This window comes from Heptranchias perlo, chromosome 31 (genome assembly GCF_035084215.1).
Source record: "Heptranchias perlo isolate sHepPer1 chromosome 31, sHepPer1.hap1, whole genome shotgun sequence".
NCBI classification, from domain to species: Eukaryota; Metazoa; Chordata; class Chondrichthyes; order Hexanchiformes; family Hexanchidae; genus Heptranchias; species Heptranchias perlo.
The window spans coordinates 32,024,324-32,042,277 of record NC_090355.1 but is presented as its reverse complement, the minus strand read 5'-3'; the positions used below and the strand labels follow the sequence as shown (position 1 = coordinate 32,042,277).

Genomic DNA, 17,954 nt, shown 5'->3' with positions numbered 1-17,954 from the left:
CAGAGCAGGGTGCAAAGGTAGGTTCATTTTGTGTTTTAACTTCCTTCTATGGTTTTTTATTTAATTTATTTTGTTTCTTTTTCCTGATCCAGCCCTTCACTGCTGGTTTCACCAGGCGTGAACCAGAAGCGGTGAGCAAGCCGCTTCTGATAAGTTCTGATAAGGTAAGTTTAAAAATCATGACAATCACGTAATCTGTCACAGGTAAAGTGCCTTAAGTACCTCAATGAGGTACATTTGGCTCTTTAACTGTCACCCCGCTGGTTTTAATTGCCGGCGGGACTTCCGATTTCGGGTCATCCGCGCACACACAGGTGGGTCCCTGGGAAACTCGGAAGTTGACAGTTTGGAGTCAGCTTCCGACCCCGAACGGGATTTCCGCGATTTTCGAAGTCCCCCCCCCCCCCCCCCCCCCCGGCCCTTAACGCACCCGCAGCTGCCTCCTAAAATTGAGCCCCTAGTCTCTAGGCATGCAAGAATTGTATGAAAGTCCAGCTCTAAGTGTGAGCAATGTGTTTTACCTTGAGGTCAAGCTGCATGTGACCTCTGTGAATACTGCACTGTCGGTAATGTCCTGCAGGCTTTTAACTTTAGGACCTTAATACAAATTGGATCTTTACTTACAAAATGGCTTCTCCTACTATCTCTCAATCCTCTAACACACCTCGTTGAAATGAGCCGAGCAGTGGTGAAGCTGAGAGCAACAGGAGTGGCTGGGTATTCCTGACAGGATACTGCTCCACCAATTCTCAACATACCAACCCCAATGGGAAAAATGAACATTATCACAAAAACCAAAATGGCTTCTATAAAATTTTATTGCTGAAAGTTTACAAAGTAAAATTGAGAGTGCATTTAAAAAAAACAAAATTGTGCTTAGCAGTATTGTGTGAAAAATAAATATAAAAGTATTGACTACAGTATCCTGTCACTAGCCTTCCGTTGGACCAAACCACTGGGAGAAGGGGGATGTTTTACACACCCATTTTTTTTGTTGCATGGACTTTATGCCCCTTTCTCCTGGTACAAACCCCAGACTTGCTATCTGATTCTCCACTCCCCCCTCTTTCTCCGGTCATTATGCTTCTGCCTCCTGGAATTCCCTTTTCAAAATCACTTCGTCCTCATAGCTCTGGCCCAGCCTTCAGAAACTTCCTTAAAATCTTTACCTCCATCTGCACCTTTGGTCTCCTCTTTTTCCTACTCAGTGTCTACCTCACCACCCTTCTAAAGGGGAGGGAGCGGGGTTGGTGTAAATTTGTTTCTCTGTTGATGACACTGGGGAAACTCATGTCATCTTTATGGATCAATTACAAAAGCCAACTTAGCAAATTAAATCACATTATCATCAATGTCTATCACACACTCCAGTCCCTCCACCGGTCACCGAAGACCTCAAGTGTACCAGCAGACACTGCTTGCTCCTTCTCCAGGGCCACCTGGGCATAGAGAAAGCCACTGAAGAGACAGGCAGCCAGAGTGAGCCCCGGGTCACGTCCAATCTGGACCTGTGGATGGTCACCTTGGCCAGGCCCAGGAGCAGACCCATGAGGGGGGTCCCATTTACCCACCCCCCTCCCCCGGGCGGCTGAAGATCAGGAGCAAGGGACTGAACTGCAACTGAAATTGAGGAGCAGCCCCTTCAAATAGTGGAACAGGGGCTGCAACCTCTCACACTCCATATGCACGTGGTACACGGACTCATCCAGGCTGCAAAAGTTACAGGAGGCCTGGAAGTCCGTGAAGTGGCTTAAAAGCTGGTTTGTGGAGACTGCTCCGTGCAACTCTCCACTCCAGATCCCCAATAGTGCAGAGGAGGACTCCCGCGGAGAGAACCCTCCACTGGGGGCATCCCCCCCCCCGCCTCCGCCGGACAGAAATGGACGAGGGCGAGGATCGAGCTTCTTGAGTGTTTTATTAAATTTTGCTTGATGACACTGGGGCAATCCAATGTCTCCTTATTGATCAATTAAAAAGAGTGGACTACTCTTTTAATTCAGGCCCCCTTTTCTTAAAATCAAAAGCAGCTTTCTATTGGTTGTGCCCCCCTAAAAAGGGGACGCTTTTGTTAGTTTTTTAAAAAAAAATTATTTTGCTCGATGACACGGTGGGGGGGGGGCAATCCAGTGTCTCCTTATCGCTCAATTAAAAAGAGTATTGTGTTTCTTTTTAACTCATTAAATTATTTTTTTTGCTTAAGCCCCCTTTTATAAGGGGGTGGTTAGGGTGTAACTTTATTTTTAAAAGCAAATCAAAACCAAATAACAAACAGAGACAAATAATAATGTTAATGTTCTGGTCAAGGATGCACTCCAGCCCACTGGGAGCTTCTTGCAACTGCTGCAGGCATAGCGGAAGTGTATTCCATCAGAGTCCTGACTTGTGGCCCCGCCTCCCTAATTTCATATGCGCATATTAAGATACTGACTCCTCCCACTTAATATATTCAGGAGCTGCTGGTTACAGGCTCCCTTGTGACCAATGCGAAGAGTCGCTAGCAGAGGGGCGGAAATGACGTACGGGGCACCTGCCGTGCGGGGCGGAAGATATTTGTATTTCCGGTTGCGGTGGGTCGGCAATCGCTGGAGTCTTTGGCGAGACGGTGCAGGTTCGAGCGCCGCTCTCTGGCTTTAGGATGGAGATTGTAACCCGGCTCCTGCTCGTCCTGTGCCTCTCCCCGCTACTGACTGCGGCATTCGAGCCCATTAGTACCACCATCGTACTGGCCGGAGCGGCCTCCGCTGCTTATTATTATTTCAACTGCCGTTACCAGGAATGCTGCACCGAGGACTGGGTACCGCTGAATGTGACAGGTACAGGGTCAGGGTCATGGGGCAGGGTCATGGGCAGGCACAGGGTCAGGGTCAGGGTCATGGGTCAGGCACAGGGTCAGGGTCATGGGTCAGGCACAGGGTCATGGGGCAGGGTCATGGGTCAGGTACAGGGTCAGGGTCATGGGTCAGGTACAGGGTCAGGGTCATGGGTCAGGTACAGGGTCAGGGTCATGGGCAGGGTCATGGGGCAGGGTCAGGTACAGGCACAGGGTCAAGTTCAAGTTCAGGTTTAGGTGTAGGGTCAAGTTTAGGCTCAGGGTCGCAGGCTCAGGTTCAACTGCAGGGTCAGGTACAGGAACAGGGTCCGGGGCCAGGGACAGTAAGGCAGTATACAGCTGCTCTGGCTCTGTTCAAAAGTGCTGTCAGTATTTAAAATTCCTTAAGGCTGGCTGTTTTTGGTGGATTTCAGTCCTGCCATCCTTGGAAAACTGCCTTGTAATAATGTTTTCAGATAACATTTGTAAAAGCTAAATTTTAAACCAAATTTTTAAATCCTTTCCTCCCATCTTCTCTCTATTGTACACTATTTTCCACTAATCGTTATACTACACACTTTAATTTTCATTTTTCTTTTATTTATAGTTTATGATCTTACCTGTGCATTTTTTTTGCTGACCTTTTTAACCTGCAGTCGCCCTCCCCAACTAACATTCTGTCCCTCCTTTTTACTTTGAAACTAGAACAAGTTGCCGGCACATGAAGTGATTGCGGATTCACTGCAAGCATTCAAAAGGGAACTGGACGAGTTCCTGAGAGTGGTCACCATAACTGCATATAGAAAGTAGGTGGGTCATTGGGGGATGTGCCACCCGTGGTTGCCTCGAATTTGTTTGAACACCTTTTGGGATCGGAGAGGAATTTCCCAGAGTTTTTTTTCCTAAATTGACCTAAAAGTTTTTTTTTGTGTCTGCCAGGAGATTGCGTGGCTGGTGGGGGTAGAAGATGGGGAATGACGATATGCAGAAGTTACAACGTGACAGTATAGAACGGGCTTGATGGACCAGTTGGTCTTTATCTGACTTTTGTCGTTTGTTGAAAGCATATTGAGCACTCAACAAAGTAACTTGTTATTAGGACTTGGAGCTAAGCAGCACCAAAATGAGTTATCTCAGGTGTTCAAATTATGTATAAATCAGAGCTGTGTGCCATCTTCAAGGGGATGGAGGGGGCAGGGAGGAGGAGATAAAGATTTCTTGTGCAGGTGATGTATGAACATTGGAAGATGAAAGACCATGTAACTCGTGTACACCGATGCAAGTAAATTATGTTGATTGTGTGAGAAGTGGTTTATTTTCTATAATCCTAAATTGAGTTTCTTTTCGGTGTATTTCCTTCTGTTTTTGAGTTTGTTTGGCGTCTTGTGTAGAGGCGGGACAGCTTGCAAGTTGATATCGGTAGTCTGTCAGGTTTTTAACTAGATCTCGTTTGATGATAAATCCTTCATTTGCTTCAGGGAGCTCTGGAAAATGAAACCATATTGGGCAGAATGGAGATCTAGGAAAGATGAGCAGAGAGAGGGACAGACGAATCATAGAATGATACAGCACAGCAGGAGGCCAATCGACCCATTGTGCCTGCACTGGCTCTTTGTAGGAGCTGACCAATTAGTCCCACTCCCCTGGTCTTTCCCTATCACACTGCAAATTTTTTTCCACTTCAAGTATATATCCAATTCTATTTTGAAAGTTATTATTGACTCTGCATCCTCCACCCTTTCAGGCAGCGCATTCCAGATCATCATAACTCGCTTCTGTAAAAATTTATTTCCTCATGTCGCCTCTGGTTCTTTTGCCAATTACCTTAAATCTGTGTCCTCTGATTACCGACCCTTCTGCCACTAGAAACAGTTTCTCCTTATTTATTCTATCAAAACCCCTCATGATTTTGAACACACCTATCAGATCTCCCCTTGATCTTCTCTGTTCTAAGGAGAACAACCCCAGATTCTCCAGTCTCTCCACATAATTGAAATCTTCCATCCCAGATACCATTCCAGTAAATCTCCTTTGCACCCTCTCTAAGGCCTTGACATCCTTCCTAAAGTGTAATGCCCAGAATTAGACACAATACTCCAGCTGGGACCTAACCAGTGTTTTATAAAGGTTTAGCACAACTTCCTTGCTTTTGTACTCTGTGCCTCTATTTATAAAGCTAAACTTTTTTAGCAGCCTTCTCAACTTATCCTGCCACTTGTGTACATACATCCCCAGGTCTCTTTGTTCCTGTAACCCCTTTAAAATTGTACCATTTAGTTTATATTTCCTCTCCTCATTCTTCCTACCAAAATGAATCACTTCACACTTCTCTGCGTTAAATTTCATCCGCCACATGTCCGCCCATTTCACCGGTCTATGTCCTCCTGACGTCTGTTACTCTCCTGATAGATTATCTGGAGAGGATTGAGGGGTACATGTGATAGAGTTTGTGAAATAGCTCCCAGGGTGATCAGTAAAGGAGAACAAACCAGTGCTGTAATTCCTATATGTGCTATAAATAAGGAAGGGTAACCTCAGCTCCATTTACTCGCACTGTTGGTATGAATGTGTTTAACCCGGTTATAACGAGCATATAATTTCTGTAGATCCCTCATCCGCTATTTTTTAATGGTGTAGGCATTGAGCCATCCTCTCTAAATCTTACTTCCTGTCATCATGTTTTTGTCACACTTTTACGCAACTATTCTTTTATAAATGCCTGTGCACGCTTATTATGTTATAGTTGCGCCCCCAGCCTGTGGTAGTGTTATATGCCTTAGTTTTGCTTGTCCTAGCTCCTCTAATTCCTATATTGCTGTAAGTTGTGCTATTTTAACTATAATATAAAATCAAATTTATTTTGTAAATATAAGGACGGAATGTACGACCTTAAAATGGGCATTAAATTATGTCTGTGCTCTGTCCCATATCCCCGATGTCTCATCTAAAAATTACACGTGGCCTTGACTTCTCATCTGCGACTCCATGAGAGATTAACTAATTTTTTTTTAATAGTTTCACTTGCCTACATTTTGACTGCATTGAATAGTTTCAGTTTCATAACTCACTGCCTAAAAAAATTTTGCCACATCTGTCCCCCAGGCTCTTTTGCCAATTATCTTTTTTAAAAAAAAACTGAATTCAAATGGGATTTAAACTCATGTTCTCTGGATCATTAGTCCAGTAATATAACCACTGCACTACCATACCCTGTTCTTTTTTCTTCTTCCCTTCTGTAATCTTTAACTTTTAATTTTCAACTCCTGCTGCCATGGATCTAGAGATACGCAGTGCTCACTGTAACAAAATAACTGCTAAGGTCCCCTGATAAAACTGACTCTGGTAATCCAAAGATTTCCAAAACCTCTATTCTCAAGGGAGCCCTGTAACGTACCCCTCTCCTCCTTACTCCTTAAAACCTATTTCTTTGACTAAGTTTTTGGTCACCTGTCCTAATATCATCTTGTGTGGCTCGGTGTCAAATTTTGTCTGTTGGGCTCCTGTCAGCGCCTTGGGCCGTTTTACTACTTTAAAAGTGCTATATAAATGCAAGTTGTTGTTGATGGACATTTTTCCAGACAGTGTTCCGGCCTGGAACTTTGACCTCTGCATCCAGAAGTTCAAACACAGAGTCAGTTGCCAGCAGGCCCACTGATTTGATTTATGATGTCAACAAAAATAAGTCAAAATTTATTACATGTGAGTTTCCAGGATCTTTTACTGGTGTTTTGAGGATTGTATTCTGAGATTATGTCCATTTGTCGGTGAAAGCCACATGTTATTGGCCTCGATCGCCACTTGGTGGAACTGAGGGAAATCTGTAACTTGCCTGTTGGGTGTCCCAGAACAATCTCTCCAACGCTTTCTGTTCCTTTCAGCATATTGCTTATTTATATTTTTGAAAAGTAACAACACTGTCCTGCTTGTATAATTACCAGACTTATTGTTCGATTTTTAAAATAGGATTAGAAACGAAATTGAGAAGAAATCTGTTTGGACAGCACATTGCAATCGATGTGATTCCGAAGGCGGTTAAAGGTTTTTTGAGTAACACTGATGCGAGGAAGCCTCTCGCCTTATCTCTACATGGCTGGACTGGTACTGGCAAAAACTTTGTCAGTAAAATAATAGCTGAAAGCCTCTATAAAAAGGGACTGGACAGTAAATTCGTTCACCTCTTTGTGGCTGGTTTGCACTTTCCCAATGCTAAACATACCAACCAGTACAAGGTAATTACCAGCCTCTTGTTATTTCCTCTGTTGTAGTAGCAGTAGTGTGCCCCCTGTACAAGAGTCAAGATTGGTGCCATTTAACTTGATTATTAAAAGGTTTAGCCTTCAATTTTAATCGAGCATATTTTTTTGAAAAAAGATGTTACTGTATATTATCCATTCTGCCTGTTGCTGGTGACTCAAAGTAATTTGAGGATTGGGAGCATTACTGATGAGCACTGTGTCCAGTTCTGGTCACCAGGACACGAGGGAGACATTCAAACATTGGAGACAGTGCAGTGAAAGAGATCTGAGGGTGATCCTTGGTGTCGGAGTTATGAGGATTTGGATTCAAGAAAGTACATTTCCATTTTATGAAGCTGTTGTACATATGGGTGTACATTCACATGTATATATTGAGAGCGCATTGTATGTTTAAGTGTACATTCACAAGGGCACTTTATGAATGTGTACATTGCCACCCATATTTTGTGATGTTACCACATCCTCACCACATGATGCGCGCGGGAGAAACACATCGACTCACCCGGGCATCTTGGCATAAGTGTGTTTGCACTGGGAGCAATGCAGGTTGGGAGACTGAGGCAGTTGTTTGGTCTTGGGTGGGGAGGAGTTTTTTAGGCCTAGGGGGAGGGGCCTACATACTGGCAGAGTTTCTATTGACACCCTTGTCATACTGTCAGGCAATGAGTGGCACTGTGTCAGCCAATGAGTTGGAGGCAGGGCAGGACATATGGCAGGACTCACTCCTAACAGCCTATTTTACAGCAAACACAGTCTATTTACTCAGCAAACAGTCTATTTAAACAGCCCACCGCAGCAATCAGTCTACAGAGTCAATTTAAAAAGGGTCTCTACGAACTACAGCAAACAGAACTCATGACCGAAACTGCAGCAACGTCTCCCGATAAAAGTAGGGTGATTTCTCCAGCAAAATGCAGTGAGTGGAGGATAGCTCCATACAAATGAAGTGAGTAAAATCAATCCCAATCATTTATAGCAATGATTGATGGGGGAATTCCCCAGTCATCTCCATCCTGGCCGGGAGTGATGGTGTCACGATGTGAAGCCACGTACTGGCGGCCATATTGGTTGGGGTTGGTGCTCATTCTGAGCAGTGGTTTTATTTATCCCTGCGTAAATATTAAATTAAACTATCCATGACATTAAAAGTGCATTCACATGAATGAAATTCATCAGCTAGAACAAATATTTACATTTGAAAATGTGAATAATTGTGTGTGATAGAGAAGTCTCCAAGAACTTTAAAGGAAATAGTGCCAGAATTAGAAGCACCAGGAACAGCAGTGCCAACAGAATTGATTTTTTTTTTAAAAAGGTGGTTGGCTTTTTTTTAGCGGATTAAAACATTCTTTTTTTAAATTTCTTTTCCCTCAATTAATTGATTCAGCAACAATTGCAGCATTGGATTCATGGGAATGTTAGCACATGTGAACGGTCCATGTTTATTTTTGATGAAATGGACAAAATGCACCCGGACCTCATTGATGCCATTAAACCGTTCTTGGACTACTACAAGCACCTCGATCGAGTGAGTTATCGAAAGGCCATATTCATCTTTCTGAGGTAAGATGAGACATGTTTTTCTTTTCGCGTGTCTGAGAGGGCAGGCCAGGCAGCCTGCTCCCGAATTCACGGTGATCGTGCCCAGCTGCTGGGAAGTGGACTAGAGTTGTCTGTCTGATATTCCCAGTGAGTTTTCCCCTCTTTTTTTCTCTCCCCTCTCGTGGGAGGGGGTAATTTTGACTTTGGGCGGTAGTGAAACAGGTGCCCTTTATACATCTCTCCCAATGGAAATGAAAATCGGGAGAGATGTACAATGAGCAGCTGATTGGATATACCCCGTTTTACACTATCGTCGAAATAACTCCCTAGAATCTCTTCCTCTGCAGCCCTACTGTCATTGGAGCCCCAGAGTGGGGAAAATGATGCTTTCCATCACGAGTTGGTACTAACCCGGGCACAATAGCACCAAGTGGTGCTTGCCTTTTGAAGCTTTTGTGCATTGGTGAATTCTTTTAACTGAACCGGCAAATGGGTAAACGATGCCTTCGTACTGCTGCCTTGGGTGCATCTTGCTGCAGGTCGTAGCAAGGAAAGGGTTTCAGTTGGTGTAACAGGGTCCTTGGGCCACGAGAAGGGAGACAGTTCAAATCCAACTTCAAAGTACGGAGGCGCAAGAAAAAAGGTAATTCGTCAGAATCATCTTTTAAATAGACATTGGAGCCCATGCTTTTGAGCTGAAGCATCTAGTGCCAGACCTAACAGATTGAATGGCACACAGTGCATCAAGCACGTACAAAGGGGTGTCGTTTGAACACTGCCAAAAAGCTGGCAGAAAAGAGGGAATGACCTTTTGTGCTTAGCCTAGCCTGTACAGGTCGCAACAGTAATGATCCACAGTAGCTGAACTGGTAACCAGGCTGAAATTGCTGTTTTGGTTTGCCAGTACAATTCACTTGAATGTACGTGCTACCTTGCACATGTAGATAAAATAAATCCCTTTGTTAAATAGTGAGAGAAGGGCAGGGGGAAATACGTTCAAAATAACGGAAGGTAAGTTTAAGACCAATTCAGGAAAATCTTCTTTAGAGTGATCGACATGTGGAATATATTTCCAGGGAGAGTATTGGAGGCAAAAACCCCTAGAATCTTTTAAGAAACAATCAGATGCTGAAATTGGATCTTTCTGGGTGGATGAATTAAGATGGGCAGAATGGCCTTCCTCAACTTATAGAATCTTACAGCACAGAAGGAGGCCATTTGGCCCATCGTGCCTGTACCAGCTCTTTGAAAGAGCTAGCCAATTAGTCCCCCACTCTTTCCCCATAGCCCTGCAATTTTTTTCCTTTTCAAATATATCCAATTCCCTTTTGAAACTGCTTCCACCACCCTTTCAGGCAATGCAATCCAGATCGTAACAACTTGATGCGCAAAAACATTTCTCCTCATCTCCCCATATACATTGCAGTAAAACTGTATCATAACAGGATAATTTAGATTTTTTTTATTCATTCATGGGATGTGGGTGTCGCTGGCGAGGCCAGCAAATATTGCCCATCCCTAATTGCCTTTGAGAAGGTGGTGGTGAGCCGCCGCCTTGAGCCGCTGCAGTCCGTGTGGTGAAGGTTCTCCCACGTATGCACCAGAAATCCAATTGTTTGTTTGGATATTGTAATCTAAAAGAAAATACCCTCCGCCTCCTAAAAGGGTGGATCAAAAATATAGAAACTGTCTTCAGAAGCCTCTCTAATCTTTCAAAAGATATCCAAGGTAATATAACTCCCAGCTCAACCTCCCAGAACTTGGATATCTGAAAGGGCTACTGAAAAATGTAATTCCATTTCAAAGATATGGGGGATTTAAAAAGCTGTAATTATCTTGTGACTGTACCAGATGGGCAATGATATTGAAAGTGAAGGTTATATTTTGTGAAGAGAAGAGAAACAAAGGGGGAAAAGTTATTTGATTCATCCTTGAAACCCTGGAGAATGGGTTGAATTGCAGGACCGTGACGCCTTTATTTTGTTCCTACTTGCGCTCTTGAATTAGGTTGAAGATAATATCTAAAATAATACATGTCTGTGCTTTCTTTGTGGGTAGTAATGCTGGTGGTGGAAAGATAAATGAAGTTGCTCTAGATTTCTGGGAGCGTGGGAAGAAAAGAGAAGATATTCGACTGAACGACATGGAAAACAGTCTATACTTAGATATCTATAATAACGAAAAGAGTAAGTGTGACATTTTTTGAGTAGGAATTGAAAGGGGGCATGTGATGAAACTTCATCTCCCACACGATAAGCATGTGTTGCTGGCTCACGAACCTGATGGTGCCCCTTCAAGTTCATTTCCACATCCAGCTGCCCGGGAAGTGGCTCTTAAACCTTCACATTTATACTGCTGCTTTGCAGCATTTCCCTCAACTTGTTTTTGTACATTCTGGTGACTCGATTAATATTGTCATTTTGTTTCAAATTCTGGTGTTTCCTTTCTGTATTTTTTTTTAAAATATAAAAATAAACTCTGACCCCAAAATTCTGAATCTGAGATGTCTGAGCCCGTCAGTCTGAGTACCAGGTTCAGGTATTGTGTATATTCATGGCCCAGGCTGAGGATTCTCTAATATTGCTTTGCCCATCTATAGAATCTTACAGCACAGAAGGCAGCCACTCGGCCCATTGTGCCTATGCTGGCTCTTTGAAAGAGCTAACAATTAATCCCACTCCCCTGTTATTTCCCCATAGCCCTGCAAATTTTTCCGTTTCAAGTATACATCCAATTCTTTATTGAAAGTTAGTATTGAATCTGCTTCCACCCACCTTTCAGGCAGTGCGTTCCAGATCATCATAACTCAGTGCGTAAAAAATGTTCTCCTCATCTCTCCTAGTTCTTTTGCTAATTATATTAAATCTGTGTCCTCTGGTTATCAACCCTCCTACCAGTGGAAAGTTTCTTCCTATCTATCAAACCCATTCGTAATTTTGAACACCTCTATTAAATTTCCTCGTAACCTTCTCTGCTCTAAGGAGAACAACCCCAGCTTCTCCAGTCTCTCCACGTAACTGAAGTCCCTCATCCCTGGTACCATTCTAGTAAATCCCCTCTGCACCCTCTCCAAGGCCTTGACATTCTTAGGTGTGGTGCCCAAACCTGGACACAATACTTTATGGTGAGCAAGGAACCACACGGACTGCAGCGGTTCAAGGAGGCGGCTCACCACCACTTTCTCGAGGGCAATTAGGTTTGGGCAATAAACACTGGCTTTGCCAGCGACGCCCACATCCCATGAACGAATTTTAAAAAAACTTTACTGAGAAATAACCGTGCCGATAGCTTTTGAAATCATTTGAAGTTAAATGTCAGTGGTCATGTGCCGAGTTATACAGACAAGGTTTGGCCTCAAACTTTACTTAGCTGATGTCAGCTGGGGTGCTACCAGCCTCCTTGGGCTGGTGAGAAGGGGGAAAAAGGATCAGCCAAGGTTGACACTCCTGATCACTGTCAAGTGATCAAGTGCAGAGTGCGTGTTGCATAAAGAAGGCTGCTTGGGTAAGGCATAAGAGCAGATGGTGGTACCAGCAAAAAAAAACTACCTTGGCATGATTCACTAGCTTCAGATGAGGAGGGGAAAAAACAAGGGCAAATTTAAGGTTGGGGGAGGGGGGTTTAAAACTGATAATTATGAAAGTTTTGGATAGAGTAAATAAGGATGAACTGTTTCCACTGGCAGGAGGGCTAATAACCAGAGGACACAGATTTAAGTTAATTGGCAAAAGAGGGGAGATGAGAATTTTTTTTTACACTAAGTTGTTACAATCGGGAATGCACTGCCTATAAGGTGGTGGAAGCAGATTCAATAATAACTTTCGAAAGGGAATTGGATTTATACTTGGGGGAAAAAATTTGCATGGTTGTGGGGAAAGAGCAGGGGAGTGGGACTAATTGGAGATAGGTCTTTCATAGAACAGGCACGATGGGCTGAATGGCCGCCTCCTGTGCTGTGTGATTAGAGCACAAATTCAAGTTTGGGCTTTTCTTGCTCGACCAGCTGGCGAATCCAGATAAACAGTGAAAGGAGAAAATGCTGCAAATGCCCACGGTGTCTGAAGGCAGGTTAATATTTCGGGTTTGGGCCCTTTCATCAGAACTGCTGACCTTTTTATTTCCGATTTCCAGCTCTTGTCGTTTTTAAACGTATATTTCACGTCTGGTATTTATGATTGCCTTTTCTCGCTTTATCTAAGCAGCTTTATGTTAGCCGTGGCTCAGTGGGTAACACCCTCACCTCTGAGTCAGAAGGTTGTGGGTTCAAGTCTTATTCCAGAGACTTAAGCACTCAAATCTAGGTTGACGCTCCCAGTCCAGTACTGAGGGAGGTGCCGTCTTTCGGATGGGATGTCAAACCGAGGCCTCCTCTGCCCTCTCGGGTGGACGTAAAAGATCCCGTGGCTCTATTTCGAAGAAGAGCAGGGGAGTTCTCTCTGTGTCCTGGCCGATTATTTATCCCTCAACTAACATCACTAAAAACAGGTGATTTGGTCATTATCCACATTGCTGTTTGTGGGAGCTTGCTGTGCATAAATTGGATGCAGCGTTTCCTACATTACAATAGTGACTCCACTTCAAAAAAAAAGTACTTCATCGGCTGTAAAGCACTTTGGGACATCCTGAGGTTGGAAAGGCGCTATAGAAATGCAAGTTTTTTTTTATTACTGCAATATCACAATTTATTTCGGCATATATTAGATAAGTTGAAAACTTTTATATTTAAAAAAAAATCTTTTCTGGCCTGCAGTCTAAGAATCATATGAATGTGACTGAGATGCACCTTATTTCCACAGGTGGATTCTGGCACACCAGTCTCGTCGACAAAAACCTAATCGACTATTTTGTTCCTTTTCTCCCGTTGGAGTACAAACACATTGTGTTGTGTGCAAAAGCTGAGATGCGATCGAGGCATTTCAAAGATGTTGAGCAAATGGCCATCAAAGTGGCAAATGAAATTATATACTTTCCAAAGGACGAAAGGATATTTTCAACCAAAGGCTGCAAAACTGTGGCTGCAAAGGTGGATTATTGGGCAGCTGCAGTTAAAGATGAATGACTATATAGAAAAATGAATAATGCATTTTATTTTTTAAGTAAATCGCTTTATGTATCATGTGGCAAATTTAAATGGTAGCATAGCTTTTTATTGGGACAAATTGAGCTTAAATGCTTTTAATGTTTACATAAATGGCAGACTTGATCCTGGATTTTTCTAAACTTTTAAGCCTCTTTTGTTGCAGGTAACTTTGTTTTAGGTAATTTAAAAAAAAACAAAAAATTGAAACCAGAAGTTTGTGCCTTTTTATATATAAACGGTGACCCTTTGAAATTTGACAATGAAAATCCAGGATAGTTGGCCCAGTACCGCCTGATGTTTAAAGCACTGAAGGGAAAGTGGGTGGGAGGGAAACTCTTCCTAATCATGGGCAAATGTTCAGTCTGCAACAGAAACTCTCTTGTTCCTTTTTACATGAAGTTGGCTGCGATGTTGTTCACACATTGAGCAATGCACAGCATAACAGAATAGAGATGTTACGCGTTTATTTTTTTAAAAAGATATTTTTAATGGTTCTAAGTCTGTGGAACACGCTGCTGAGAAACTCTCCAGACACTTTGCAAAGCTGTGATTGGATCAGGGAAAAATTGCAAGCACTTCCTAGCTCACAATCCTGTTGTGTATTTACTAATGTCATAGAATTGCACTGTCCAGATATATAATGAGAGGCAATAGATAAGGATGTGAGAAAGCTGTATAAGAGAACTGGCTGTTCTGTTGTTAAATATGTAAAGAATGTAATTCACGCTTGGTAGCACACTAGCTGTACTGAAGGAAGGGAGGAATTTGAACCTATGATGAAACCTGTTTTAAGAACATAAGAAATAGGAGCAGGAGTAGACCATACGGCCCCTCGAGCCTGCTCCGCCATTCAATAAGACCATGGCTGATCTTCAACCTCAACTTCACTTCACTTTCCTGTCTGATCCCCATATCCCTTGATTCCCCTAGAGTCCAAAAATCTATCTATCAATCTATCTCAGCCTTGAACATATTCAACAACTCAGCATCCATAGCCCTCTGGGGCAGAGAATTCCAAAGATTCACAACCCTCTGAGTGAAGAAATTTCTCCTCATCTCCGTCTTAAATGTCCGACCCGTCAGCCTGAGACTATGCGGTCTAGTTCTAGACTCTAGCCAGGGGAAACAATCTCAGCATCTACCCTGTCAAGTCCCCTCAGAATCTTATGTTTCAATGAGATCACCTCTCACTCTTCTAAACTCCAGAGAGTATAGGCCCATTCTACTCAACCTCTCCTCAAAGGACAACCCTCTCATCCCAGGAGTCAATCTAGTGAACTTTCACTGCACCGCCTCTAAGGTAATCATATCCTTCCTTAGATAAGGAGACCAATACTGTACACATTACCCAAGGTAAGGTCTCACCAAAGCTCTGTACAATCATAGTAAGACTTCCTTACTCTTGTACTCCAACCCCCTTGCAATAAAAGTCAACATGTCATTTGCCTTCCTAATTGCCTGCTGTACCTGCATGCTAACTTTTTGTGTTTCATGTACAAGGACATCCAAGTCTCTCTGAACACCAACATTTAATAGTTTCTCACCATTTAAAAAATATTCAGTTTTTCTATTCTTCCCACCAAAGTGAATAACCTCACATTTCCCCACATTATACTCCACCTGCCACCTTCTTGCCCACTCACTTAACCTGTCTATATCCCTTTGCATTCTCTGTGTCCTCCTCACAGCTTACTTTCCCACCTAGCTTAGTATCGTCAGCAAACTTGGCTACATTGCTTGGTCCCTTCATCTAAGTCGTTAATATAGATTGTAAATAGCTGAGGCCCAATCACTGATCCTTGCAGCACCCTACTAGCCTGCCAATGAAAATGACCTGTTTATTCCTACTCTCTCTCTGTTAACCAATCCTCTATCCATGCTAATATATTCCCCCAACCCATGAGCCCTTGCATAACAAACTTTTATGTGGCATCTTATCAAATGCCTTTTGAAAATCCAAATGTACTACATCCACTGGTTCCCCTTTATTTACCCTGCTAGTTACATCCTCAAAAAAACTCTAATGAATTTGTTAAACATGATTTCCATTTCATAAAACCGTGTTGAATCTGCCTATTCATATTATGATTTTCTAAGTGCCCTGTTACCACTTTTGAAGTCCATGAGCTTCAAAGAAGACCCTTGTCTGCAGTGACCATTTAGCATCTGTTCCAACCACGAGTTGAATTTGTATTTATTCTTTCAGGCAGGCTTGGGGTGATCACTGGGGACCGGTTTCATTCTGTTCTGCAGAGTTGTTAGATCACAGATCTTGTGTCCCACATTTCGTTGAGTGGTTGTGAAGAATTCAGCTTAATTTCTCTCTCCTGCGTTAAGTTGAGCATAGTGTGCAGTGACAAGTAGACTTTCAGTAACTCTACTCTTTCTTACTCCATCCCCGGCCCTGAGTTGTACCTTCCAGCTGAATGCCGGGTATCTTTTTTCGGGATACGTCTGCATCCAGACCGTTATACCCACTGACTGGTTCAGGAGGCATAGTCCTGGGTGACCTGTATAGGAAGAAAAATGTTTTTATTTTAAAAAAGTTACGTTAAGATGTACGATTAGAATTGGATGATTTTCTATACATTGCGGTAGATATGGTAATCAGAGTAACTACTAATATGATTGGTCAATGGGGGTCTTTGTCTTTATTAAGACATTCTGAATGGGTCTACCTGATTAATGCTATGGGTTAGAAGCACTTTAGGCTTTGAAGCACTGATCCCTGTAGGGTAGGGTATTTACAGTGAGATTTGTATTTTTTTTAAAATCCAATGACAAATGAAATCCCTAGCACAAAAATGTCTACAATTTTGCACTAAAGATTTTGTTCAGACTAAGTTTGGGTGGGAAATGGAATGTGCATTAGGATGTTCTTAGGTTAAGGTTGGAGCACAGTAGAGTGAGCTTTACTTCCTACGTCATAACTGAACAGCAACATTATCAGAAATTCTATAATATGAAATAAAATGAGTAGTCTTGTAAGTAATCATAATTATGAAATGTCAGAGGCACCTGGAGTAATGGAGAAGGTCCTCTGGACCACATGTCTCTCTTAATCCACTAGTTAGGCCTCAGCTTAGAGTATTGTGTTCAATTCTGGGCACCACACTTTAGGAAGGATGTCAAGGCCTTAGAGAGGGTGCAGAGGAGATTTACTAGAATGGTGCCAGGGATGAGGGACTTCAGTTATGTGGAGAAGCTGAGGTTGTTCTCCTTAGAACAGAGAAGGTTTAAGGGGAGATTTGGTAGAGATGTTCAAAATCATGAATGGTTTTGACAGAGTAAGTAAAGAGAAACTGTTTCCAGTGGCAGAAGGGTCGGTAACTGGAGGACACAGGTGATCGGCAAAAGAGCCCGAGGCACCATGAGAAAACATTTTTATGCACAGAGTTGTAATGATCTGGAATGCACTGCCTGAAAGGGCGGCGGAAGCAGATTCAATAGTAACTTTCAAAAGGGAATTGGATAAATACTTGAAGGGGAAAAAAATTACAGAGCCGTGGAGAAAGAGTGGTGGTGGGGGGAACTAATTGGATAGCTCTTTCAAAGAGCCAGCACGGGCACGATGGTCTGAATGGCCTCCGCCTGTGCTGCACCTACTATGATGCTATATGATATATCACTGATGACCTTCAGCTGCCTAGGCCCAAAGCTCCAATTCCCTAAACCTCTCTGCTTTAAGATGCTCTTTAAAACCTACCTCTTTGACCAAGGTTTTGATCGCTTGTTCTAATATCTCCTTATGTGGCTCGGTGTCAAATTTTGTCTGATAACACTCCTGTGAAATGCCTTGGGATGTTTTACTACATTAAATGTGCTATATAAATGGAAGTTGCTACATTTACTTTGTTTTATCTCCACTTTCTTGTGTATATTATTTGTGGACTAACTTTGCCAAAAAAACAAATGCCTTTGACAAGGAGATCCCATGGTGACATGGAAATAAACAAACAGGGACTTGAATCTTAATTTTCTGAGGGAAGCTCATACCTGCAGATTTCTGATGGCCGTTCTAACAATTGGAGCACTTGATGCTGACACACTGGGTGTTATGTGGCAGAAATACACACACACACACACACACACACACACACAACAAACATAGTACAGTACAAGAAAGGAATAAACTTAATATCAGCCATGAGTCAGGCCAGTAAAGGTCACCTCTTATTTCAAATGTTGGATTGCTCTTTACAAAGTGCATAAAGTTTCAGGGGCATGCTTGTAGCCCATCACAATGTAGTGACTAATAAATTATTTT

At 42.7% G+C, this 17,954-nt stretch overlaps 1 protein-coding gene across 1 annotated transcript; it reads left to right on the top strand.

The window, feature by feature from the left end:
* The first annotated feature begins 2,571 nt into the window (after window positions 1-2,571).
* Window positions 2,572-17,537, top strand: LOC137300663 (torsin-1A-like). Its single transcript, XM_067969895.1, has 5 exons — window positions 2,572-2,813; window positions 6,773-7,038; window positions 8,453-8,628; window positions 10,666-10,793; window positions 13,404-17,537. The coding sequence occupies exons 1-5, from the start codon at window positions 2,636-2,638 to the stop codon at window positions 13,664-13,666; spliced, it is 1,011 nt and encodes a 336-aa protein (XP_067825996.1). The 5' UTR covers window positions 2,572-2,635; the 3' UTR covers window positions 13,667-17,537.
* Window positions 17,538-17,954: the final 417 nt, after the last annotated feature.